A 26329-nucleotide genomic window follows, 5' to 3' on the forward strand; every position below is an offset into this window, starting at 1 on the left:
TTCTGAAATGGTTCAAAAAAGTTATAGAAGAAGGAAAATTCCAAACTCATTTTATGAGACCACTATCACTCTAACCAAAAGCAGACAAAGATACCACACAAAAAAAGAAAACTACAGGCCAATATCACTGATGAACATAGACGCAAAAATTCTCAACAACATACTAGCAATGTGTATCCAACAATACATTAAAAAGATAACAGACCATGAACAAGAGGGATTCATTCCAGGGATGCAAGGATTTTTCATCCACCAATCAATCAATGTGAAACACCAAATCAACAAACTGAAGAACAAGAACGATATAATCATCTCATTAGATGTGGAGAAAGCTTTTGATAAAATTCAGCACCCATTTATGATAAAAAAAAAAAAACTCTCCAAAGAGTGGGAATAGAGGATACACACCTCAACATAATGAAGACCATATACGACAAACATACAGCTAATACCACACCCGATGGCCAAAAGCTGAAAGCATCCCCTCTAAGATCAGGAAAGGATGTCCGTTCTGGCCACTTTTATTCAACATAGTTTTGGAAGTCCTAGCTCCAGCAACAGAGAAGGCAATGGCACCCCACTCCAGTACTCTTGCCTGGAAAATCCCATGGATGGAGGAGCCTGGTAGGCTGTAGTCCATGGGGTCGCTAAGAGTCAGACACGACTGAGCGACTTCACTTTCACTTTTCACTTTCATGCATTGGAGAAGGAAATGGCAACCCACTCCAATGTTCTTGCCTGGAGAATCCCAGGGACGGGGGAGCCTGGTGGGCTTCCGTCTATGGGGTCACACAGAGTCGGACACGACTGAAGTGACTTAGCAGCAGCAGCAGCAGCTCCAGCAATCAGAGAAGTAAAAGAAGTAAATGGAATCCAAATGGGAAAAGAAGAAGTTAAACTGCCACTGCAGATGACATGATACTATACATAGCAGATCCTAAAGATGCTACCAGAAAACTACCAGAGCTCATCAATGAATTTGGTAAAGCTGCAGATTACAAAATCAATACACTAAAATCTGTTGCATTTCTATACACTAACAATGAAAGATCCAGGAGAGGAATTCAAGAAGCAATTCCATTTACTATCACAACAAAATGAATAAAACACCTAAGGAGACAAAAGACCTATACTCCAAAAACTATAAGATGCTGATGAAAGATATCAAAGAGGACACAAAAAGATGGAAAGAAATACCATGTTCGTGGATTGGAAAAATCAACACTGTCAAAATGACTATATTACCCAAGGCAATCTACAGATTCGATGCAATCCCTATCAAATTATCAATGGCATTTTTCAAAGAACTAGAACAAAAAAATCTCAAAATTTAATGGAGACATAAAAGACCCCGAATAACCAAAGCAATCCTGAAAAAGAGAAACAGAGCTGGAGGAATCAGGCTCCCTGACTTCAGACTATACTACAAAGCTACAGTCATCAAAACAATATGGCACTGGCCCAAAAATTGAAATATTTATCAATGGAACAGGATAGAACACCCCCAAATACACCCAAACACCTACAGTCAATTAATCTATGACAAAGGAAGCAAGACTACGCAATGCCAGAAAGACAATCTCTTCAACGAACGGTACTGGGAAAACTGCACAGCCACAAGTAAAAAAAATGAAATTAGATCATTCTTTAACTCCATACACAAAAATAAGCTCAAAATGGATTAAATGCCTAAATGTGAGACCAGACACTATAAAACTCCTAGAGGAAAACAGGCAGAACACTCTCTGACATAAATCACAGGAACATCTTTTCCAATCTATCTCTCAAAATAATGTAAATAAAAACAAAAATAAACAAATGGGACCTAATTAAACTCAAAAGTTTTGCATGGCAAAGGAAACAATAAACAAAATGAAAAGACAATCCACAGATTTGCAAATGATGTGACCGATGGGCGATTAGTCTCCAAAATTTACAAAGAGCTTATGATGCTTAAAAGCATCAAAACAAACACCCCACTCAAAAAATGGGCAGAAGACCTGAACAGACATCTCTCCAAAGAGGACATACAGATGGCCAAAGGCAACGAAAAGATGCTCACCATCACTAGTTACTGCTGCTGCTGCTGCTAACTCGCTTCAGTCATGTCCGACTCTGTGCGACCCCATAGACGGAAGCCCACTAGGCTCCCCCATCCCTGGGATTCTCCAGGCAAGAACACTGGAGTGGGTTGCCATTTCCTTCTCCAATGCATGAAAGTGAAAAGTGAAAGTGAAGTCACTCAGTCGTGTCCGACTCTTAGCAACCCCATGGACTGCAGCCTACCAGGCTCCTCCCTCCATGGGATTTTCCAGGCAAGAGTACTGGAGTGGGGTGCCATTGCCTTCTCCCTAGTTACTAGAGAAGGAAATGGCACCCCACTCCAGTGTTCTTGCCTGGAGAATCCCAGGGATGGGGGAGCCTGGTGGGCTGCCGTCTATGGGGTCGCACAGAGTTGGACACGACTGAAGCGACTTAGCAGCAGTGGCAGCAGTTACTAGAGAAACACAAATCAAAACTACAGTGAGCTATCTCCTCACACCAGTCTGAATGGCTATCATCAAAAAATCCAAACAGTGAATGCTGGAGGGTGAAGGGGGAATGTAAACACCTACACTGTTGGTGGGAATATAAACTGATATAGCCATCATGGAGAACAGCATGACGCTTTCTTAAAAAACTAAAATTAGAGCTACCATATACCCTGCAATCTCACTCCTGGGCATATATCCAGAGAAAAACATGACCCAAAAGGATACATGCACTCCAATGTTCATTGCAGAACTGTTTACAATAACCAAGACTTGGAAGCAACCTAAATGTCCACCACCAGAGGAATGGATAAAGAAGATGTGGTATATATCTACAACTGAATATTACTCAGCCATTAAAAAGAATGAAATAATGCCATTAGCAGTATCATGAATGGACCTAGAGAGTGTCATACTGAGTGAAGTAACTCAGACAGAGAAGGAGAAATACTGTATGACATCCCTTATGCTGCTGCTGCTAAGTCACATCAGTCGTGTCTGACTCTGTGCGACCCCACAGACGGCAGCCCACCAGGCTCCCCTGTCGCTGGGATTCTCCAGGCAAGAACAATGAAGTGGGTTGCCATGTCCTTCTCCAGTGCATTAAAGTGAAAAGTGAAAGTGAAGTCGCTCAGTTGTGTTCGACTCTTTGCAACCCCATGGACTGTAGCCTACCAGGCTCCTCTGTCCATGGGATTTCCCAGGCAAGAGTACTGGAGTGGGGTGCCATTGCCTTCTCCAACATCCCCTATATGTGCAATCGAAAAAGACAAGTCCTTCATTGGAAGGACTGATGCTGAAGCTGAAGCTCCAATACTTTGGTCACTTGATTCAAAGAACCGACTCATTGGAAAAGACTCTGATGCCGGGAAAGATTGAGGGTAAGAGGAGAAGGGGACGACAGAGGATGAGTTGGTTGGATGGCATCATTGTCTCAACGGACGTGGCTTTGAGCAAACTCTGAGATGGTAAAGGACAGGGAAGCCTGGTGTGCTGCAGGTCACAGGGCTGCAAAGAGCGGGATACAACTTAGTGACTAAACAACAACAAAAAAGAAATGATACAAATGAACTTATGTACAAAACAGAAAGAGACTCACTGACTTAGAAAACAAACTTATGGTTGCCGGGGGAAGGGACAGTTAGGGAGTTTGGGAAGGTCATGTACACATTGCTATATTCAAAATGGATAACTAACAGAGACCTACTGTGTAACACATGGAACTCTACTCAGTGTTATACGTCAGCCTGGATGGGAGGGGTTCAGGGGACAATGGATACATGTGTATGTGTGGCTGAGCCCCTCCGCTGTCCACTTGAAACTACCACAATGTTGTTAAATGGGCTATACCCCGATAGGGCTTCCCAGGTGGCACCAGTGGTGAAGAACCTGCCTGCCCATGCAGGAGATGTAAGACACACTGGTTCGATCCCCGGGTTGGGAAGATCCCCTGGAGAAAAAAATGGCAACCCACTCTAGTATCCATGCCTGGAGAATCCCATGGACAGAGCAGCCTGGCAGGCTAGTCAATGGCATCACAAAGAGCTGGACATGACTGAGCAACTTAGCACACACATACCCCAGTACAAAATAAAAAGTTTAAAATCTGAAGAAAAAGCAGAACAAAAGGACGAGGAAAAAGAAAAATGAGAACAATACTGGAAGATCAGTTCAGAGTTCAAGAAGTCAGATAACAAAATGGGGGAGTTCCAAAAGAAATACATTTTAAAAAATGAGGTGAAAAAATTTTCAAAGAAATAATACAGGAAATAATAGGCTTACTGAGTGTCTATCACAATCAGCTTGAAAGGACCCATGCCGAGAAGAATCAGGAACCACAAGACCACCATCTAGGAACACCAGTCGGCTGCTCTCTGGGTAAATCACCACAGAGCTACACAGTATGGTGTCTGCATGTACCCTTCCTGTTCAGGTATTTATATTTTAATTCTATATTTTTCCTACAGTATTATTTTGCATGTTAAAAATCATATAATGGTATCCTGCTGTACACATCTCTTTGCAACTTGCTTTGTTTTTCAAACAGTGCTTTGAGATTTATTCAAGTTGATATCTAATATATAACAGTTAACACGAAAAATTAGTCTATTTTGTGACTAAAACATAGCTTATATACCCAATCCCCTTGAGAAACAACTGATTGTAATTGCTCGCTACTGTCCAGAGTCTTTTATGAAAGTTCACGTCCACACACGCTGTGCACGAGAGCCAACATTTCCCAGGTTACACATCTGAAAGGGAAAGGTCACAGCACGGGGTCTGTGCACCTCTGGCTTCACCAGGTATTTGACAATTGCTCTCCTAAGTGGCTGAGCCAATTCACATTCTTGACAGGAACATCAGAGTTATTATCATCCCACATCTGAACTAACAGCTGGGGTTACCCACTAATATACTTGTTGGTTTAATTTAACTTTCCTTATTACTAGGGATGATGAACTCCCTTTTTACTGGTCTTTTGGGACTTCTCCATTGCGAGACACTGTGGCAGAGACTACTCATGATCCCTATTATCCATTCTCCTCTTTTTCCTTTGATGGTGAAATATCTAGGTAACCTCTCACAACCACCCAGCTTCTTTGTTCGTAAGTGTAGCTACGAGATTAAGCCCTGCCAGTAGGATATGGGCAGAACTGATAAGGGCGATTTTGGGGTCATCTTCTTAAAGACATGGCTGTACACCCTGGGCTCCCTCTCTGTTCCGCCTCCCCACTGGCTGGGAATGATCGATGCCACCAACTTCTGACGTAGTAATGGTGCCATGTGATAAGACAGGAGGACGTTCCAGTCAACATGCAGCCCCAGGTTACGGCGTAAAGCAGAGCTTTACATATGCCTGGGATACCTACCTTCCCTTGGACCATTAGATTAAACTTCTAGCTTTTATCAACCACAATATTTTTGGATCTCTGTTACAGTGGCTTGTTAGTCTAAACTCCAATCAACGACCTTTCCTAACGTTCCTGTTGAATGGTCTTTTTCTCATTCGGCCTGTAACTAACCGGATATTAATCTTTTGTTGGGATATGGGCAGGTATCACAAGTACTCTCTTCCAGTCTCAGGGTCATCCTTTCCCTTTGTCTTTTGTCAAAAGAGGATTTACAAACCACCCAACTGTTCTCCAAAAGTATTATGCCATTTGTTATTTTTATTATATTCTTTGCAGCCAAAGATGGAGAAGCTCCATACAATCAATAAAAACAAGACCTGGAGCTGACTGTGGCTCAGATCATGCGCTCCTTATGGCAAAATTCAGGCTTAAATGAAGAAAGTAGGGGATACCGCTAGGTCATTCCAGGATGACCTAAATCAAAGCCTTCATGATTACACAGTTGAGGTGACAAATAGATTCACGGGATCCGATCTTGTAGGAGTGCCTGAGAATTATGATTTGGACACCGTACAGGAGGCGGTGACCAAAACCGTCCCCAAGAAAAACAAATGTAAGAAGGCAAAGTGGTAGTCTGAGGAGGCTTTATAAATAGCCGAGGAAAGAAGAGAAACAAGAAAGGGAAAGACATTCCCAATGAATGCAGAGTTCCAGAAAACAGCAAGGAGAGCCAAGAAGCCCTTCTTAAATGAGAAATGCAAGGAAATAGAGGAAAACAATACAACTGGAAAGACAAGAGATAGCTTTAAGAAAAGGGGCGATATCAAGGGAACATTTCATGCAAGAATGGGCACGATAAAGGACAGAAACAGCAAGGACCCAACAGAAACAGCAGAGTGAGAAGAAGTGGCAACAATACACAGAAGAACTACACAAGGAAGTTCTTAATGATCCAGATAATCACGATGGTGTGGTCACTCACCGAGAGCTGGACACCCTGGAGTGTGAAGTCAAGTGGGTCTGAGGAAGCATTACTATGAACAAAACTAGTAGAGCTGATGGAATTTCAGCTGAGTTATTTAAAATCCTAAAAGATGATGCTGTTAAAGTGCTGCATTCAGTATGTCAGCAAATTTAGAAAACTCAGCAGTGGCCACAGGACTGGAAAAGGCCAGTTTTCTTTCCAATCCCAAAGAAGGGCAATGCCAAAGAATCTTCAAACTACTCTACAACTGCACTCATTTCACATGCTAGCAAGGTTATGCTCAAAATCCTTCAAGTCAGGCTTCAGCAGTACATGAACTGAGAACTTCTAGATGTACAAGCTGGGTTTTGAAGAGGCAGAGGAACCAAAGATCAAATTGCCAGCATTTGCTGGATCATGGAGAAAGCAAGGGAGTTCCAGAAGAGCATCTACTTCTGCTTCATTGACTACACTAAATCCTCTGACTGTGTGGATCACAACAAACCGCGGAAAATTTTCAAAGAGATGGGAATACCAGACCACTTTACCTGTCTCCTGAGAAACCTTTATGCAGGTCAAGAGGCAACACAGACACAGGCAATGGACTGGTTCAAAACTGGAAGAGGAGTAGGGCAAGGCTGTACTGTGTCACTCTGTTTATTCAACTTCTATGCAGAGTACATCATGGGAAATGCCAGGCTGCATAAATCACAAGCTGGAATCAAGATTGCTGGGAGAAATATCAACAACCTCAGATGCAGAGATGATACCACTCTAATGGCAGAAAGCAAAGAGGATCTAAAGAGCCTCTTGAGGACGGTGAAAGAGGAGAGAGAAAAGCTGGCTTGAAATTCAACATTCAAAAAACTAAGATTATCACATCCTGTCCCATTACTTCATGGCAAACAGGAGAGGAAAAAGTGGAAGCAGTGTCAGATTTTACTTTCTTGGGCTCCAGAATCACTGTGGACGGTGACTGCAGCAGTGAAGTTAAAAGGTGCTTGCCCCTTAGAAGCAAAGCTATGACAAACCTAGACAGCATATTAAAAAGCAGAGACATCACTTTGCCAACAAAGGTCCACACAGTCAAGCTATGATTGTTCCCATAGTCACATTCAGATGTGAGAACTGGACCATAAAGAAGGCTGCCCGTGTGTGTGCTAAGTCGCTTCAGTTGTGCCCGACTGTTTGCGACCCTATGGACTATAGCCTGTCAGGCTCCTCTGTCCACGGGCTTCTCCAGGCAGAAATATTGGAGTGGGTTGCCATGCCCTCCTCCAGTGAATCTTCCCAACTCAGGGACTGAACACATGTTTCTTATGTCTCCTACATTGGCAGGTTGGTTCTTTACCCCCAGTGCCACCTGGGAAGCCCAAAGAAGGCTAAGTGAGAAAGAGTTAAGTCACTCAGTCGTGTATGATTCTTTGCAATCCCATGGACTGTAGCCTGCCAGGATCCTCTGTCCATGGAATTCTCCAGGCATGAATACTGGAGTGGGTAGCCATTCCCTTCTCTAGCGGAGCTTGCCAACCCAGGGATCAAACCTGGGTTTCCAACATTGCAGGCATATTCTTTACCTTCTGAGCCACCAGGGAAGTGCTGAAGAATTGATGCTTTTGAGCTGTGGTGTTGGAGAAGACTCTTGTGAGTCCCTCTGACTGCAAGCAAATCAAACCAGTCCATCCTAAAGGAAATCAACCCTAAATATTCATTGGAAGGACTGCTGCTGAAGTTGAAGCTCCAACATTTTGGCCACCTGATGCAAAGAGCCGAGTCATTGGAAAAGACTCTGATGTTGGGAAAGATTGAAGGCAATAGGAGAATGGGGCAGCAGAGGATAGGATAGATAGATAGCATCACCAACTCAATGGACACGAATCTAAGCAATCTCTGGGAGAGAGTGGAGGACAGAGGAGCCTGGCCTGCTACACAGTCCGTGGGGTCGAAAAGAGTCAGACACTACTTAGCAACATAAGAACAACAAAATTCTTACTTTTAGTTGTTACTAATCTGATCATTAAAACCTAGATTTCCATTATTTTAGTGTACATTTCTTTGATTTCCAGTGTGGATGAACATTCTTCTAAATCTCGGATCTCAGTGTTCTGTTGTTATGTTGAAGCTATTTAATAGGTGTCTCTCTTTCCTACAGGACTGTTGTGCTAGTCCACGAGGGTTGCCTGCTCTAACAAACAACTCCCAGAATCTTTAGGGCCTAGCCCAGTAAAGGACTATCGCTTGTTCACACTGCAGTCCAATTGAGGGCTCAGATCAGGGCTCTGCTCTGGGAGGCCACTTGGGGCCCTAAACTCTATCTAACTAATGTTCCTGTCCTAGCGCCTTCCAGTCCTGGAGGATTCCAGCAGATAAAGGGGAAGACAGTCTTAGAGACTGGGTAGGAGAGCTTTTAGAGTCTAGGCCTGCAAGTGACCAACACCACTTCTGTAACAACTCAGTCGTATAATTCCTGAACTGCAAGAAGAGTGGGAAAATGTCTAGCCTTGTTCCCATGAGGAAAGCTCACAGAGGTCTGATGATGTTACATCTCATTTACCATAAGCACCTCCTCTTAAGAATAAGAAGCAGGGCCCAGTTCCCTGTAGCTCTAGCACAAAGCCCTTTACCACACAGGGCTTAGAAATAGCAACAGGTGGTGACTCCAGAAGCAAGGGTCTCACAAACAGCAGTCATGCACCCCTGGTCTCAGGGTCCATCATAAGACTGTCACCTCATCCTGAGCTCTCAAGCAACCATTCCAGACATCAGGGAGGGAGAGGTTACTCCTACTAGACTCAAAAATCCCTGACATATTTTATAGGTCGTATAGTTAGCACAGCACTTCTCAAAGTGTGGTCTTTGAGACCCTCCGAAGGAGTCTGGGAGGTCAAAATTACTTCATACAATACCACAACGCTCTGTAGCTTTTTACTCTCATTCTCTCACAAGTGTAGAGTGGCGTTTCCAGAGACTTGTGATATCACATGTGACTTGTGATACCACAGCAGACTGATTGCAGAAGCAAGCATGAGAATTCAGCTGTTTTATACTAAGCTTTACCTTAAAGAGAGGTGCAGAAAATCTTAAACAGTGACACTCCTCTCACTACACATTTTGCTTTATAAAAGTTATTTTTCATTAAAAAAAATTGTCATTTATTTTACTAGAAGCCTGGCATGCTGCAGTCCATGGGGTCGCAAAGAGTCGGACGTGACTGAGCAACTGAACTGAACTGAGGACTTGGATTTATCATTGTACTTTTTAAGTGAATAATTATTTAGTGCCTTAGTTTTTTTAAAAAATATGGTACATATTGGTATATACAACCCACATAAACAAAAGCTCTTTGGATACTCAATTTTTAAGGAGGATGAGATGGTCCCCAAGACTGAAGGTTTGCGAGTGGTTTGGGGCAGTGGCTAAGATGGCAGTTTCTGAAGCCAAAATGCTTTAGCTCAAACCCTGCTGCTATACAGGTATGAAAAAGAAATAAAGATGAACTATGCTAACAAACTTAGTGTGTGTGACCTTGAACAAATTATTTGGCCTCTCAGCCTCAGTTTCCCCATGGACAAAATGTGGACCAACATGCTCTTCCTGGCTTGTCTGGTGACTGAATGAGGTAATCCCCATAAACACTTAAAACTGTACTTGGCACATACTGCACGCTCAGTGAATGCTGGCCCTCATGCTCAGCGCAACTGCCTAGGAGTACAGCTTGTGTTTTCAGATGCTGAATGTGAAATAAATGGAAGATGATGGAAAAGATACCATACCACAGCCATTCCAAGGCCAGGCTAGGATTCCAGAGTTTGCTTACCTGTCAGCCACATCCAGGTCAGATTCCATCTTGTCCAGGCCTCTGGAGATACCGTCGAGTTGCTCGCCCTGATGGTGGAGGACTCTGGCTGTGTCTTCCAGACGCTTCTGGGTACAGGCCATCAGACAAGTCAGCTCCTTCCCCTTGGTCATGGAGGAGGAGGCCGCCTCAGCGGCAGCTCCTGACTCGGACAACAGCAGCTCTCTCCAGAAATGCTCGATGACGCTGAAAACAGCATTTCGGCTAGGCTGCAAGGAACTGAACCAGTGCTTGCTGTGGTCCCTCTCCAGGATGGTAATGGAACTGAAGATAAAATGAGAAGCTTCTTTCTTGATCTCAATTATACTAGAGAGGGGAAAGCTGACAAGAGTCTCTCTAGTTTTATCAGTCATAAACTTCAGCGAGAGAGAAGTTAACGACAGTCTTCCAGGGACCCATCGCTTTTCAAGCTCTAAATAATAGGAGCACGGCCAGGTTTGGACACAGGTGTCTCCGCTCATCTGGTTCCTGCGCAGGTTTGCACCACGGCCAACGTCGCTCTGCCTCTGAAGGAAAGGGCACACGTTAGTGGGCGGATGAGCCCGAAACAGACCTGGACACCTGGACCAGGGACAGCCGGACACGGACGCTGAGGGGTGATCCGGGTTCCGAGCCCACGGGAGACTCCAGCACAGGCCAGGCCCGCACCTGCACGGGCTCTCACACCACCTGTCACAGGCAGGATGAAGACTGCACCCAACGCGGAAGAGAAGCGAGGGCGGGGGCCAGGCCTGTACTGGTCCCAGAGCACCACGGTCCCCAGGAGCCCTGCACCACAGCACCCTCGATGCTCATCTGTGGCCAGATGCGACCGAGGGAGAAAACCACTGGGAACGACTGCCCACGGATTCTTCACAGGAGCACCACTCCAGCTGCGACGGCTCCCACCACTGTACGTACTACAAGTTTCTAAACCAACACTCTTCTTTTGACAATTTTATAAGTTTACTTAGTTTCATATAGAAAATAATCCTACAGACTTTTTCATTTGTGTAATCCCAACCAACTTGATAGAGTTCCATATCATTATATGTACATATTTATATATAGTTTTATATAGTTACAGGTAACAAAGGTATACTATTCATATCTACAGGTTGCATTTACCAATGCATTTTTTTCTTTTTTTGGACACGCTGCACAGCTTGTGGGATCTTAGTTCTCCAACCAATGACTGAACCCAAGCCCTCATCAGTGAGAGTGCAGAGTCCCACCCACTGGACCAGCAGGGCATTCCTTATCAAAGCATTTAAAAGTCATCAATGACAGATCTGAAACAGCCCTTGTGGAACACTCAGTCCGACCCTCTCATCATACAGATAAAGAATATAGGGCCAAGAAAGGATGAAGACTTTGTACAGGGTCAAACCACAAGTTTTAAGTCCCCCAACACACTATGCTGGGCTGCAAGCAGAAAAGAAACAACATCCTTGGCTCACAGAGCTTAAGAGTCCACTGGAATTCTATAAACTTCCTCACTGAGTTATACTCTAAAGACTCAAGACTCTTCAAAGTAATTACTGTACTACATGCCGCATCAAACAACACAAGGCTAGACACCACAAAAGGGAGTAGCTGCGCCTGAGGAGCTGCCCTGAATTGAGAGGCCCGGTGATAAAGAAATAAAGTCACCTGAGATTTGGAAGAGCATCATCAACTGTGAAGTGAGTTAATGCGAGAAAACAAAAAACCCAGAGCTCATAGGTTACAGGCATAAAAAGAGACGTAAAGAAGTCTTAACTGGACTACAGGGGCGTCTGACTGGCCTCCCGCCTTTGGTACTCCAAAGCACTACCTGCTGCTGCTGAAGCCTTCTTTCCAGACTGAGAGAGGCCTTGCCGCCCCGACCCCTCCTCCCCTCTTTCTACCTTGCGGGGCTGCACAGAACTTACGCACGCTTACAGAACATGTTAAATGGCAGGATGACCACTTGTTATTTGACTGCAGGCTCTCAAAGGGCAATGATCATATTTTATTCATAACCCTGACTCAGGAAACACTTTGAGACTGAACGAGTGCAGCAGATACTCATGGCTCATGGTGTCTGTCCAGCGGTGACCCTGAGCACAGTTGTGGTCGGTGCTCAGGCTGGCCTCACCCTGCTGCTTAATGTTCTCCATACAAGGTGCGGACATTACAGAGAGGGAATTCTTCACGGTGTCTCTCCACAGATTATATCAAAAACTGATATGAAATTTTATGTCATGAGAACTGTCCAAGAATGTCTTCCTTGTAACTGTGGACAGTGTCTTCCTCCTGGCTGAGAGATCTGTTTCCTGACCAGGATAAGAAGTGAGTGTCCCCTCTGAGGCAACGGTTAGACAGGTTTGCTAGCAGTCCCCCCATAAGTTATGCCACAAACCCATGGAATGTGCAGCATCCACGTGGGCCTTAGAAGTCAGGGGCAAAGTGGGCAGATGTACAAGAATCCTGCTACACAGCAGGCCCTTTCTCTCTGACCAAGGGCCTCCTGTCTTCTTCCACATCTGCAAAACTAAGGCAGGCTCACTCTCAAACCTATAATAAAGTCTCAGACTCTGCATGATTCCCGGCAGTGATGCACACCCCAAGATCATTCTATTTTGGGGTATGGGTTCTTCATACCAGAATCTCTATTAAAACTAAGTATTTAGGAGGTAAACTCCACAAATCAACTCTATCAACTCATAACACCCCTAAGATGTTTCTATTTGACTTAAGGGAATCAAGACTTTCCCCAAACTTAATTCATTTTAAAAATAAGTACATGAAAAGCTCAAAAACAGGAGTCAGAAGGGTAGTTATAGCCAGGGAGAAGGGGGCCTTGAGGAGGACCCTGTGGTACTGATAATGTTCTGCTTCTTGCCCTGGGTGTATTCATTTTGTGATAATTCAAGATTTGTGCTTTTTCTGTTCTTATGATTGGCTAATTTTTCTGCATTAACACTTCAATGGAGGATTTACTAAATATTTACTAATAAAATAAAATTATATTAAAAATTAATAATAAATGTACGTACACATGAGAGATGTACCAAAACTAAATTTCAGCTGGGTATCACAATTTCAAAAACACCTAAAATCACTGCCTTGGGTAGCAGTGCATCTAGAAGACTACAACACAAAGCTCTCATACAGATAATGGCCGGTGTTCCCACTCATCTGTGAATGACCCCTTCTGTGTGTGACTCGGCCCTCCTGCATCCACTTCCTGATCTGTAGATGGAGGTCACTGTACGTATCTCATACTGCAGTGGTGAAGCTTAACTGAACCGATCTGTGAAAGGTGCTTAGACGAGTACTTGGCACCTAATATATGCTGTAAGTGTAATTATGAATACTATAAAGTATCTACAGAGCTAACTCAGCTCATCTATTAGGTGTGAAGAGTCTATAGTTTTCTCTTGATCCCACTTCTTTAGCAACCGCTAAAGCATCACTATACTCAGAATCTGTCATTTGGTCTCATTAGTTTTCACCATCTGATCAGAGTTGGCTACAGACAGCACCTGAAGAGAAAAAGAAACATGCCAGTGAAACAGAGAAGAAAAGAAAGAAGGATGCGCGTAGACATGCAAAATTAAGGTGTCAAAACAACCTGATTCCATTACAAGAGGAATAAATTTAACTATGTTAATCAAACTGAAGCACTTTCCAAATATATTCTAGAACTTCTCTCAATCACAACAGAAAGGGCTGGCCCAAACTTCCCAGATACGCGTATGTGCCAGTCAAGCCCTGTTACAACTACAAAGCAGTCCAGTTTCCTAGGGCTGCTAATTACTAATACCTGCGATTAGGACAAGCCTAGAAGAAAGCTGCCACACCAAGATGAGAATGTTGTCATCACTACAAAGTAAGACATGGCACTTGGAAGTAATAAATATAAAGGTATCAGGGCTGGAGGGACCACAGAGATCATCTCCAATTCACTTCATTCAACAAATGAATGAGCACAGTCCTATCATGGCAAAAGCTCTCCAAGTCCACTGATAGGACTTTCCTGGAGGTCCAGTAATCAAGAGTCCGCCTGCCAATGCAGGGGACACAGGTTCGATCCCTGGTCTGGGAAGACCCCACACGCCACGAGCAACTAAGCCCAGGCACCACAACCCCTGTGTGCCTGGAGCCCGCACTCTGTGGCAGGAGAGGCCACTGCGGTGAGAAGCCTGTGCGCTGCCATGAAGAGCAGCCCCACCCCCCAGCACAACTAGAGAAAGCCCACACACGGCAAGGGAGACTCAGTTTAGCCAAAAATAAGTATATAATTTTTTTTTTAATTGAAAGTCCGCTGACGGCTTGGCTAATACTTTCAGGAGTATTAGCATCTTCAAGTGTTTTCTCTGAGTGTCAATTCTGAGAAAGCAATAGCCTTAGGATCTACATATTTAAGGAGACATGAACCCAAGAATCCATCTTCTCAGCCAACATGATGATGAATGCCAGACCAACACTAAAAACACACTGAACAAACAAACAAACTCATACTCCCAGCTCGGCAGGGCTCTGTAAACGATCCAGGAAATCCATGCTCTTATGTCACTGGAAAGCTAACGAAGATCTCCTCAGCTGTTTGAAACTCCTGACCTTCTGTACCAAAGACTGGTGTCATCTTCTTTGCAGGCTTTATCTGTGAGCTCCCTCCCAGGTCCTCCCGGCACATGCTAGGATTGTGAAGAAGCAGAAAGCAAGGGGCAGAGCAGTTGGGAGGGGGCCTTTCCTCTTAAACAGCAGTGCCCACTGGACAAAGGAACTGCAAAGCCAAAGGGTCTTCATCAGACCTTTCTCCCTAGAAAGAACACTCGCCCAAGCGCTCTGAAACAGACATAAAACAGACTACAGAGCATCGCCTGACTGGGACGCAAGGGAGGTGCAGACCTTCAGCTTGTTATGCCATCCTTCCTGAGTTGTAAGGACCCTGGCAAGCCACCTGCATAGCCCGCTAGCACCGTCTTGCCGTGAGGCCTCTGCGCAGTCATTCAGATGTGAATAAGAGAAAAGATTTTTCTCTGAGAATTAGGGGACGACTAACCCCAGCAATTTAACCATGTTTTTCAGTGTTTCCACATCCAAGACAAGGTGCCTCTGGCCTCAGTCACCAGTGTGCTCATAGCTCTGGTCAGGCTCCAGCTCTGAAACTGGCAGGACCTCGTCCTTCTGACTGGAAACAGCCTCCCGCCACCTGGCCACCCTGTGCCCGCCATCAACCCCAAGAGAGCTGATGAGGGGCAGGAGCTTGTTTACTGCTCCTCCCCACACGTAAGAGATTGACTCAGCATGAAAACTGAGTTCACACTAACAAACCACCTGACCTGAGCCGTCATTCCTGAGCATGTACTCTGGGAGGTATTCCTTGAACACTGAGATTACGCACAAATCCCCCACAGAATTGTTGAGTCTGGCATTGCAGCATCCAAGGAACCATGCTGTGGTTCCAGTGCCAGCTCCATCACAAACTTAATGACTGTGGAAAAGTTATTTCACCTTCTGGGTCTCTGTTAACCATTAAAATCACTAAAAGACCCAAGGACAACAGCAGCTCTAAACTATTCTAAAACTCTCTAAAGAGAGAAAAGAGCAAAGAAAATTCAAGAGAAGAGCAAAAACACTTCTCTTTCCTGTAGTATATAAAAGAAATACAAGAAAAGTACTTAGGTTTGACGAATACCAAGGAAAAAGCAAAAGGAGAAACCTGTGGCCACAACTTTTCCTACAACAGATTTCCATGGCAGCCTTCCAATCAGACCAAAATAAATGACGATTAAGTGGAAGAGCCAAAGGAACAACATTCCTGTGTGCGTTAGCATGACCCCACAGACACCCTCCCTTTCCCTCCGTTAGGACTCGGATACCACACCTGTCCCTGGGTGTCCACCTTTCCTCTCTCCACGCACAGTTTGTGGGAAGCAGTGTCCCCACTCCCTCAAAGACCAGGTTCTAGTCCTCTTGATCCCAACCCCCTCCCTCTCCAGCAGCAGTAACTTCTCTGTCCCTTCACCACTAGGAGAGGGTATGCTTTTCCCCACCTCTAAGGGCCAAGTAGTAAATATTTTAGGCTTTGTGAGCAGATGGTCTCTGTTAAACTATTCTGCTGTTGCAGACTATAAGTAGCCAGACAATCCCCACAGTCCACTCACTGTTCCTCCAAGAGACTCCAAATGCGGCCCTGTGCTTGGCCACCAGCCAGGAATGTCCCCCTCCAGACAGGCTCCTGTCCCCACTGCTCACGGACACTTCTCAGCCCAGGCCTCCAGGTGGCCAAATCTAATGCACATATCTGTTCTAAGCTCTGTCCAACACACCTGCCTACCTCCTGGGAGACATCATGTCTTGGATTCTTGGATACCATGCTCCCCTGGTCTCCCATCCCCTGGAGCCTGTTTTCAGTCTGCTCTGCTGGTTCTTCCTCTTCTACCTGACTGCTAAATGCTGGAATCACCAGGTCACAACCTTGGTCCTCTTAATCAATACTCGGTTCTTAAGTGAGTCAACACAGTTTCGTGACATTAAATATACCTTCCAGCTGTTGCCTGGCAAACTTTCCTGTCCAGCCCAGACTCTCTTGAGACTGAGTACTGCCTGGGCATTTCCACCTGACCATCTAATAGACATTTCCAACTTAGCAAGCCCCTCCATCTGCTCCCGCATTTCAGTGAAGGTGTGCCAGGTGAGTTCTCATAGATTCCCTCTGCCTTACCCTCTCAATCCATCAGCAAGTCCTGGCAGCCGTTTCTCACACCCGCCCTCTGCGCTGCCCGCCCCCCCCGACAGCTACAACTCTAGGCAATGTTGTCACCACTCTCCTGGACAACCTCCCAACTGACCTCCTTGTTTCATTCTGCCCCACCACTCATTCTTTACCCAGCAGCCAACGTGACAACCGTAAAACAAAATGAGAAAATATCGCTCTTCTACTGAAACCCTTCCCCGTGTACCTTGAGCAAAGTCACCAGCTAAGACAGGTAGGTTTTAGTAACCACAGCCACACCACCCAGCCCAGTAGAGACAGCCTCTCTCTGCTCCATTCTTCAGGGCTCCCCACCTGCTGCTCTTTGGACTCTGAATGGCCAACTCCACCTCACTCTTCAGGTCTCTGTTCCAGTGGCATCCTTGCCTCTTCACCAACCACAGCACTCACGTTAACTCCAAAGAGCCTGTGAATGTGTTTACACGTTGACCAAGTGGGTCAAAACACTGGAGAAGGCAAACACTACAAGGAGGGTGCCTTGGGGACAATACTGGTGCAAAACAGCAACCCGGGAAATATGGGATGAGTGAACTACAAATCATACGATGTGAAAACACCAGCTGTGTCCACTGGGGACAGTCATCTTCCTTCTATATGCTAAATTAGGTCCCCATTCTATGCTAAGTTCCTGGAGGCCTTCCTTGGTCCTCGCCTGCTGTAACCTGGAACCCACATCTCCAGTGAAAACACAACACACCTGCTGACCTATGGAGAGAGTTGAATTAGGGAGGGGAGGTCATGGCAAGACACCTCAAGAGTGTCTAAAAGTAACCCACACAGTGATGCTCTCGGGGAAGAAATGAGTGGTCACAGGGACTGAACTTACAACATCCTGCAGTTAGTATAATGGATCTCTTTTAGCACTTCCATCAGACTTGTGTCCTGGAGTAGACTCAGTATCAAGTAAACAGCCTATTTTTAGCTAATTTCCAATGTAACAGACCAAGCAGCATTTTACACACCTTCCAATAACTCCTGACCATAAGAAGGATTAGAGTCAGAACAGTGGGAGCAGTGTCTCCAGGCAGCAGCAGTCAGTCTTTTCCATTACCTTCACCTCCCGCTCCTCAGAGGCTCCCACTTTCAACCTGGGAGGTTTGGGGTGTTTCATGGCAATAACACAGCCTATTCACATGGCATGCACCATCTTCTTAACTTCTCAGAGCCGAGAACTAGGATTTTGTGTTATTCCCACTGCATTTCCTAAAACGCTAACTTTTAAACTCCCCTCCTGCTATTTTTCCTCTGGCCCTCTGTGGGGTGTGTCACTGGGATGTGATAAGGCATGCCATGCTCCCAGATCTGATTCAGATCTGGGTGGAGCTCAGGAATGTGCATTCGCCACCAGTGCCCAGGTGATACCAGGGGTGTTGTCTAGGGGCCTTGGAGGAACACAGACCTGTGTTCCAGTCCCAGTCGTGTTCTCAATAGCTATGTCAGAAACTCATGCATACAATGGCAGTAATAGGGTCAACACTAGAGAGCCATCATACAAACTAGAGAAAATACAGGACAAAATACCTGGCCCAGGGCAAATGCTCGAGAAAGGAGACATTTTCTCCTACACTGAGCTACTCGTTCAGTTGCCCCAACAATCCTGGGAAGCATGGGGATCTGCTGGCCTAAAGCATCCCCTTACTTATAAAACTTAGTCGCAACCACAGAGCTTCAGAAGCTGGAATTCTGGAATTCTTCCCAGGCAATGTCTATCTGAACTCCATATTTCCCTTATAAGGCAAACTTTGAACCATATTTCCCAAATCTTTAGACAATTATGAACATTCTGCTGCCCATACTTTTCCTATTTGCCTTCCATACTCTGCACATACCACAACTAAAATCAAATAACTAAGGAACACCCAGTCAATATGTGGCAAAAAAAAAAAAAACTGACAACTGTTAATCTTTTTTAAAAAGTTAAAAGCAGCAAAAGCTTACATATGTAAATTCACTTACATATAAAATAGAAAGACAGACTGTGTGTATTTGTGTGTGTGTGTGTATGTGTACAGAGAGGGACATAGAGAAAAAAAAAACGAATGAATGAGTACATGCCTGGAAGGATACTCTATATCAAGAAATGAAAAAATGCTCATCTCTGGATGGAATTAAGGGTGACTCTTTTTCTCCATTTTAACTTCTAAAGGCATTCTAATTTTCTGCCCAGCACTGGCCCAATGAAGAATTCCACAGCTTGACCATGTGAGGCACAATAAGACAGACTGGGAAAAGCGCCCAGTGCACAATCACACAGCCCCTCACACTGCTCTGCTCGCCACAAACTCTCCACCACCTGTCCCCTCCTACCCACATTCTCAGCTCCCACTTTAGACCCCTCCTCTACCTGGACTTCAGACTCTCCCTAACTCACTTTCTTCCTAGTCCTCCCCTCTGCCTTACCCCACTTCTGGTCCTTGCTGTTCTCCTGCATAAGCTTTAACCCCCCTGGGAAGAGTCTCCACCCCCAAACCCCTCTCCAAAGCTCAGAGCCCCAATATCCCCAGAGTCTCCCTTATGCCACCTATAAGGATAAACAAGGTTACATCTTCACTGTTCAATAAAGGGGAAGAAGCTGCCCCTTCTCTACCCTTTGAGTGTTTCTTTTGGTCAGGAATGAAAGAAACTCAGTGTTCAGATTTTACAGGGCACAGTCACCACCTGCTGACTCAGAGTTGTAAATAAACAGGGACCTCCAGAACCCAGGCAGGAGTCTCCTGTCAGGCACAGACTACACAGGTGCATCTATTTTTCCCTCGAGGCTATGACAGAGGTCTTCACAATTCTTTCTCTGCTTTTTGTGTGTGAAATGTGTGACGTTCTGCCCAACTCTACTCTCTTGCAGATGCCTTAAATGTATGTAATCTGCTCACACAGCAATCTGTTTTCTTCTCTCCATATTGATACGGGTAGATTTGAGTTGGAAGGACATGTATTTCTCCAACATGCTGAGACCCTGACGTGTCATCCCCACTCAAGTCCCCCTTTTTTGTCCCTCGTTTCAGGTCTGCTGGTGTGCACAGCCTCGTATCTCCACACTTGAACCCCCACACCTTCACTTCAGACCCTCGCTATTCCCCCAGCATCTCCTCCAGGTTCCCACCACCCCCTCCAGGCCCCATCATCCTATCTTGGTCTACACATCCCCTCCACGTTCTCAGCATCGCCCTAGGCCCTCAGCACTCCCCTAACCCCTAGCATCCCCACCAGGTCCCACCATCACCGGCAAATTACAGCATTCCTTCCAAGTCCCCATCATCTCCCAAGGCCTCTCCATCCCCTCCAGGTCCCCAGCATCCCTTGAAGACCCCCAGCATCCCTCAGATCCCACCTCTGGCCCTTGTACCTCTTTGTTAGCCCTGCCCACATCCCATCAACCTTCCGCAGTCCTTGAAGGTTGAGGAAGGAAAGAAGAGTCCTTGCCTCGCAGGTAGCGTCAGGGGGCATTATGCCGGAAGGGCACAAGCCCAGCTGCAGACTGGAGACACCGCTTACCTGAGTCGCTGGGAAGACGAGAAAACAGCGAGACTCGGGGCCGGCACCGTTCGACAACCTCTGAAGCCCTGGGGTACCCGAAGCTGGGTCGAAGCCGCTGCAGGCCGTTCCAGTACCGGGTGCGGGCCGCAGCATGAAGCGAGCATGCGCGCAGGGCCTGGCTCTCCGTGTTTCAGGCTCCGGCAGGAACTCCGAGTGCAGACTCTTGGTTCCGCTTGACTGCTCTGGGACAACCTCGGGCTCTGCTGTCTGTACCTCGCCGGTTTCTCTCTGGCCGGCTGTGGGCTGTGAGCCACGGACGCCCAGAGGGTTTACTCCGGAAGCAGTTTTAGCAAACACTTCCTTTTTCTTCTCCCAGTTTAAAGAGCAGAGACGTAGGAATGCCCAAGTGGGATTCCGGGCTTCCGCCCTTCGCGGGTCCGCGGCCGGGAGACTTCACCGCTGTTTCCATTATCCGTACCAGCCCCTCTGTCCCCGCTGCTCCTTCGACATCCCCCGAGCCCCGCCCCGTTCCCAGCAGCCCTCCAGGCTCCCCGTCCCCCCGCGGCAGACTCCCAGCCCAGGTTTCCCTGCACCCCACGGACGCAGAACCTGGCCCGGGATGGACAGGGAGACGCGCGTGTTCGCCGAGAGCCACTTCAGAGGCCTCGAGGGGCGTCTCCCCAGCAGGGTTTGTCCGAAACTGGACCGCGTGGACTTCATCGAGAAGCCGGACTCCTTTTCCTACGCCGACTTTTTCAAGGGCTACCTGCTCCCCAACTTGCCCTGTGTTTTTTCCAGCGCCTTCACCGAGGACTGGGGCAGCAGGAGGCTCTGGGTGACACCCAGCGGAAAGCCCAACTTCGATTATCTGCTTCAGAACTATGGTAAGGACTGGGCAGGAACAACCTGGAGTGCAAGGTCAGGCCTTGACTCTGACCTGAGTCAGACTGTGAGGGCGGAGATGAGGAGAGCCAGAGAGGGCTTGAGGGAGGCAGGGCATGAGAATTCACTGGAGACAGTGTAGCAGTGAATTGGAGGGCGGACAGGGTCAGGGAGGATGGACAGGCTGGAGGACTCTCAGAAAAGTCTTGTGCCTGACCCTTTGCTTTCAGGAGACGTGGTTGTACCTGTTGCAAACTGTGGGGTCCAGGAATACAACTCCAACCCCAAAGAACACATGCCCCTCAGAGACTACATCAGCTACTGGAAAGAGTACATTCAGGCAAACTACTCCTCTTCACGGGGCTGTTTATATCTCAAAGACTGGCATCTGTGCAGGTAAAGGGGCCTGGAATACTGGCCACAGCACTGCTTCTCAGTTCTGAGTGAGCCCTGGCTGCACGCAGAGGAACTGGGCTATAACCCATTTAGGAATTTAACGTGATCTCTTCAGTGGTTCAAAGTGTCATTCTCTCCAGTCATGGCCATCTCACTATGCCATCACAGGCTTGCCTGCTGTGAAGAATGTGGGCCTGGCAGAGGCGCATATGGCTGTGGTTACCCACCTCTTCGTTGTCAGTTTTGCCCAGAACCTTCCTTGTCAGCTTCACCGCCATCTAACTGGCAGCACCCAGCCTTTGCCTGTCTTCTCAGGCGTCCTGGGACCAGCCTCCCGTGTCCAAACCTACTTCCCTAGGTCAGGCCTCTTACCATTCACCTTGGTTGCTGCCAACCTCCAGACTGCCCTGCCTCAGGTACTGGACTCCACTGCTAGGCTCACTGAAGTCCAAATGAGCTTTCCAGCAGGACTGTGTCCCTCCCGTTTAAAAATCTCCATCACTAACAAGCAATGGCAACTGTTTAATGTGGCCTTCCAAGGTCTGTCCCCACCCACTGCATACTTCTTCCACCTGGAGAGCTCGAAGGATGTTGTCCTGAGAAACATCTCGCTCATGTGGGCAATCCCACCCATTCTGTGGTGATCCCATTCTCTGAGGTGGTCCTCGGGTTTTGTAGCCATTTCTCCTGCCAGGGTTATGCTTTTCACAGGCAGAGAAGGGGTCCTACCCAGATCCCCACTCTCTGGCACAGGGCCTTGGCACAGAGTAGGTGCTCATTTAATAAATGAGTGAACAATCGAGTTCTTGTTTCACTGACGCAGGAATTAAGACTCAAAAAAAAAAAAAAAAAATGAATTCAGGCCCTTGTGATTCCCAAGAGCAATCCAAGAGTACATGAAAGGCATCAGCAGCATCCTGCTCACAGCTTGCCTTGGTACTAGCTGCCACACAGTTTCTTACCTGGCAGATAGAAGCTAAGATGCAACCAAACTCTGGCCTTGGCCTCAGGGATTCATATTCCAGCAGCCCAGATGGACTCATAGACTCAGACACTCATGTCCTGTGATTTTGTGCTTCAGATAAGCAATGAGTGGTTTTTATATACTTACCCTAGAAGCTTGTTCACTGTTTATTTGAAATTCAGTTTTGACAGAGTGTCATGCGTTTTCCTGGGCAACCCAAAACTAAAAAGAGCAGAGGAAGACCTGCATCAGGTAGGCAGGGGTAGCCACAGGGGAGATAATGTCTGAGCGGGGTTTTGAAGGGCAAGCAGGTGTCTGTTCGTGTACAGAGGCATGGCAGCGGAGGAATCTGCACGGTGTTGGGGAGACTACCCGTGGTGTGGCACCACTAAGGCTGTACCCTGGCATGGCTCTGACCGACAGTGTTGTGTGACTGTGTAGATAGATGCGCACTCTCCCTTGGGCTGGTTTAGAATGTTCCTCTACTTGGGATCCCATCGGTTGGGCTGTGGGGGTGAACCAGGAGAGTGAGGGATTGAGAAACAAAGCAGAAAGGAGCTTGGTGTACCTGGGCCGTCCTCATGGCTGGGCTCATGGCTTTGAATCTGCTTGATGGTCCGGGTCACTGGTGTGGGTAAAAAAGTGGAAGCGCGCAAACTCGGGAAGCCGTCATGATGCAAATGACGCATTTATAACGCCTGCTCAGCTCAGCCAGAGGCTGAGATCCTGGAATGGGTGTGCAAGGGGCCCTAAACATCTAGGTTACTGCCTGTACAAGTTATCTAGGTTCTGTCATAGCACCCCCAAAGCCATTTTATCTGCTTACATCTCTGGTTCAGTCATTTGGGCAGGGATCAGCTAGGGTCACTTGGGGCTGTAGTCATCTGTTGGCAGGGCTATGGCTGGATGGTCTGAGGTGGCCCCACTCCTGGTGGTTGGTGCTGACTCCAGAAGGCAGGTCAGGGTCATTCACATAATTTCAAAACTCTCACGATATTTCATGTACTCAGGATGTGGGTGCTGGGAGGTTGGCTTGTAGCCACTTATGCTGCAGCTTCATGCCACTTTCTAAAGGGACTTCTTGGCAGAAGGCGTGTTCACCCTGCCCATATACTTCTCATCTGACTGGCTCAACGAGTACTGGGACGCCCTAGACGTGGATGACTACCGCTTCGTTTACATGGGGCCCACCGGCACTTGGTAACTGCCTGTCTGCTCCCATCCGCCATCCTACACCCCTGTCCCGGTCACTCCTGAACCTTCCTGTTGGTCTGTTGGCTCTTGCCCAGAGCCTCTCAGAGATCCCTGTTAGCCAAATGGAAAGAGCTCCTACACCTCCTTTGTGATGTTCCAGGGTTGGGGAGGTTTGGCCCTCCCACCTGGCTCACAGGCCAGGTGTGAGAACTGGGGACCACTGAGGCCTCTGAGCCTGGCCAGTCTATTCAGAAGAGGCATAGCCCACACCCAAGCCACATGGCACCAACAGGAGCTCTTGCACAGGTCGCCGTTCCATGCTGACGTTTTCCGCTCCTTCAGCTGGTCCGTCAACATCTGCGGGAGGAAAAAGTGGTTCTTCTTCCCACCAGGGCAAGAAGAAGCCCTGCGGGATTGCCACGGTGGCCTGCCCTACGACGTGACCTCCCCCACCCTCCTGGATAGCCGCCTACACCCCATGCGAGATCGCTGTGGCCCACCACTGGAGGTCACGCAGGAGGCAGGCGAGATGGTGTTTGTGCCCAGTGGGTGGCACCACCAAGTCCACAACCTGGTAGGATGGCACTCCACACCCCACGACCTATGGCCCGGGCGGGTCAGGGAAACAGGCCACGGTACTACACTGGGCTAACTCTTACCCCGACTCAGCTGAGCACTTTGGCCTGCCAGCAGCTCTCCTTGCCTTCAGCACCTTCCTGAGTGCGTTCCTGCAGAGTGGGCAGGGAGAGCCTGGGTATGGGAGGGGGCAGGCCATGGGCAAGACTGGTGCTGCACGTAGCCATGTTGGTTCCCGCACGCAGCGCTGCTGACGGCCCCCAGCCTCTTTGCCTCCCTTACATGTTACTTTCTTGGGTGACAGTGGGCAAGGGATCCACACACGTGGGGTTGTCCCAGCCTTTGGGGAGCCCCACTATGGGTTAATAATTGTGGATTAGGATGATCCCAGCCCCAGCTCCCTCTTCTCTGCCAGCTCCCACTGGGAGATAGGAGTGGCTTTTCCCAGCTGAGGAAGTCTGAGCGGATCTCAAGACAGGGAGGGGACAGTGCCCCCTGAGGGATCATGAGGACAGCCTGCGCCCTGCCCCTTCCAGGAGGACACCATCTCCATCAACCACAACTGGGTCAACGGCTGTAACCTGGCCAATATGTGGCACTTCCTGCAGCAGGAGCTCAGTGCTGTGCAGCAAGAGGTCATTGAGTGGAGGGACACCATGCCTGACTGGCATCACCACTGCCAGGTGGGACAACTGGTCTGAGCAGTAGTGGGGCACGGGCTGAGTGAGGCTCGCCACAGCTATGTAGGAGTAGGAGGTGGGTAGGGGCCTACCTGGGCCAGGGCCACAGTCGGGGCAAGAATATGCTCACTAGGCCAAGGCCTCAGTCGGGGAAAGGTGTGGGAAAAACCCCGGGACAGCCTGCAGTCTGAAGGGAGGTGTGGTCTCTGAGGTCGGAGCTGCAGTCTTAGGGGCCCAGTGGCAACTAGGACTACCTATGTGAGCGAGGGTCTGGGCTTCCAGGCTGCAGGACTCAGACCCCTTTGATCACTGGCCGACCCCCAGGTGTGTCTCAAGGACTGGACTGTGTGTCAGGGCCCTTTGTAGCCTAGACTCAGTATAGGGTCAACAGAGCTTGCCCAGAGCTATGAGTGAGCAGCAGCTCACTGGCTGTTTCTTTCTGACCCAGGTCATCATGAAGTCCTGCTCTGGGATTAATTTCGAAGAATTTTATCACTTCCTGAAGATCATTGCTGAAAGGAGGCTTCTCCTCCTTGCGAAGGGGATGAGCCCTGGCCAGGTGGAGGGTGGCGAGGACACTGGGTTGGGCCCCCAGCAGGCCGCATTTGACATTGGCCGCATAGCTGAGGTGCTGGAGTCCGTGGTGGCCCACCCTGACTTCCAGAGGGTGGATCCTAGTACATTCTCACCACGGCCAGAGGTACTACTGCGACAGCTGGAAGAGGCTGTAGCTGCCACCACATCCCTTTAGTGCGTGCTCTGAGGACTGGGTGAAGCACGTCTCTGGGGGACGCTGGAGGCACCAGTGTGGAAGGCAGTCATCCTGCTCCAGGATCCCTTCTGGAAATTCTTCTGGAAATAAAGCTCTGCCCTCCTGTGTGGCCTGGGACTTGTCACCTCCCCGTTGAACTGTCACTTCAGTGTCCCAGGCACAGATCCTGCTCTTAGGGGTCTGGTATGTCCTGGCTCTCTTTTGGCATCCCTGGGGCCCTGACGCCTGTCCAGAAGGTCCAGGCCCCTTGTCCTTGTGAGGCTCAGCCAGGACTGGGAACTGGATCTTGTGAGGGGGTGCATGGGGAAGTGTTGGTCATTTGGACCCAGGGCAAGGAGGTTAGGAATGTGCTGGGGACTCAGGAGTGGGGGTGGCATATGGCCAGGTTTTCTTCCCCCTTCTTCCCCCGACCAGCCTTCCCTCAGCAAAGGCTAGCACCCATGCTGACAGCCTCCCATCCT

At 47.8% G+C, this 26329-nt stretch overlaps 2 protein-coding genes across 6 annotated transcripts in view; one reads left to right on the forward strand and one right to left on the reverse strand.

Annotated features, from left to right (window-relative positions):
• SNAP47 (synaptosome associated protein 47) overlaps positions 1 to 20557 on the reverse strand; it is a 66741-nt gene extending 46184 nt beyond the window's left edge. For 2 of the 3 annotated variants that reach the window (XR_009495113.1, XM_024994637.2), the window contains exons 1-2: positions 20423 to 20557; positions 10165 to 10709 (exon numbers count right to left, since the gene is read on the reverse strand). Coding sequence is in view for 2 of the 3 variants with exons in the window: in XM_024994637.2 (XP_024850405.1) it covers positions 10165 to 10709; positions 20423 to 20557 (680 nt within the window). In the remaining variant the exon portion in view is untranslated. The remainder of the gene's footprint in view (positions 1 to 10164; positions 10710 to 20422) is intronic. The other variant, NM_001102320.1, reaches the window with a different exon arrangement.
• Positions 20558 to 20778: 221 nt separating this feature from the next.
• On the forward strand, positions 20779 to 25992 carry JMJD4 (jumonji domain containing 4). Of its 3 annotated transcripts, none has more exons than XM_002688513.7 (6): positions 20779 to 21288; positions 21517 to 21682; positions 23721 to 23846; positions 24147 to 24414; positions 24953 to 25099; positions 25545 to 25992. In XM_002688513.7, exons 1-6 carry the CDS (start codon positions 21024 to 21026, stop codon positions 25845 to 25847), a joined length of 1275 nt encoding a protein of 424 aa, XP_002688559.4. In that variant the 5' UTR covers positions 20779 to 21023; the 3' UTR covers positions 25848 to 25992. The 3 variants fall into 3 exon arrangements, with proteins under 3 accessions (XP_002688559.4, XP_015327345.2, XP_059744479.1); XM_015471859.3 differs by having other exon boundaries at positions 24183 to 24414; XM_059888496.1 differs by lacking the exon at positions 23721 to 23846 and having other exon boundaries at positions 21491 to 21682; positions 24233 to 24414.
• Positions 25993 to 26329: the final 337 nt, after the last annotated feature.

Source organism: Bos taurus, chromosome 7 (assembly GCF_002263795.3).
Source record: "Bos taurus isolate L1 Dominette 01449 registration number 42190680 breed Hereford chromosome 7, ARS-UCD2.0, whole genome shotgun sequence".
In the NCBI taxonomy this organism is placed as follows: Eukaryota; Metazoa; Chordata; class Mammalia; order Artiodactyla; family Bovidae; genus Bos; species Bos taurus.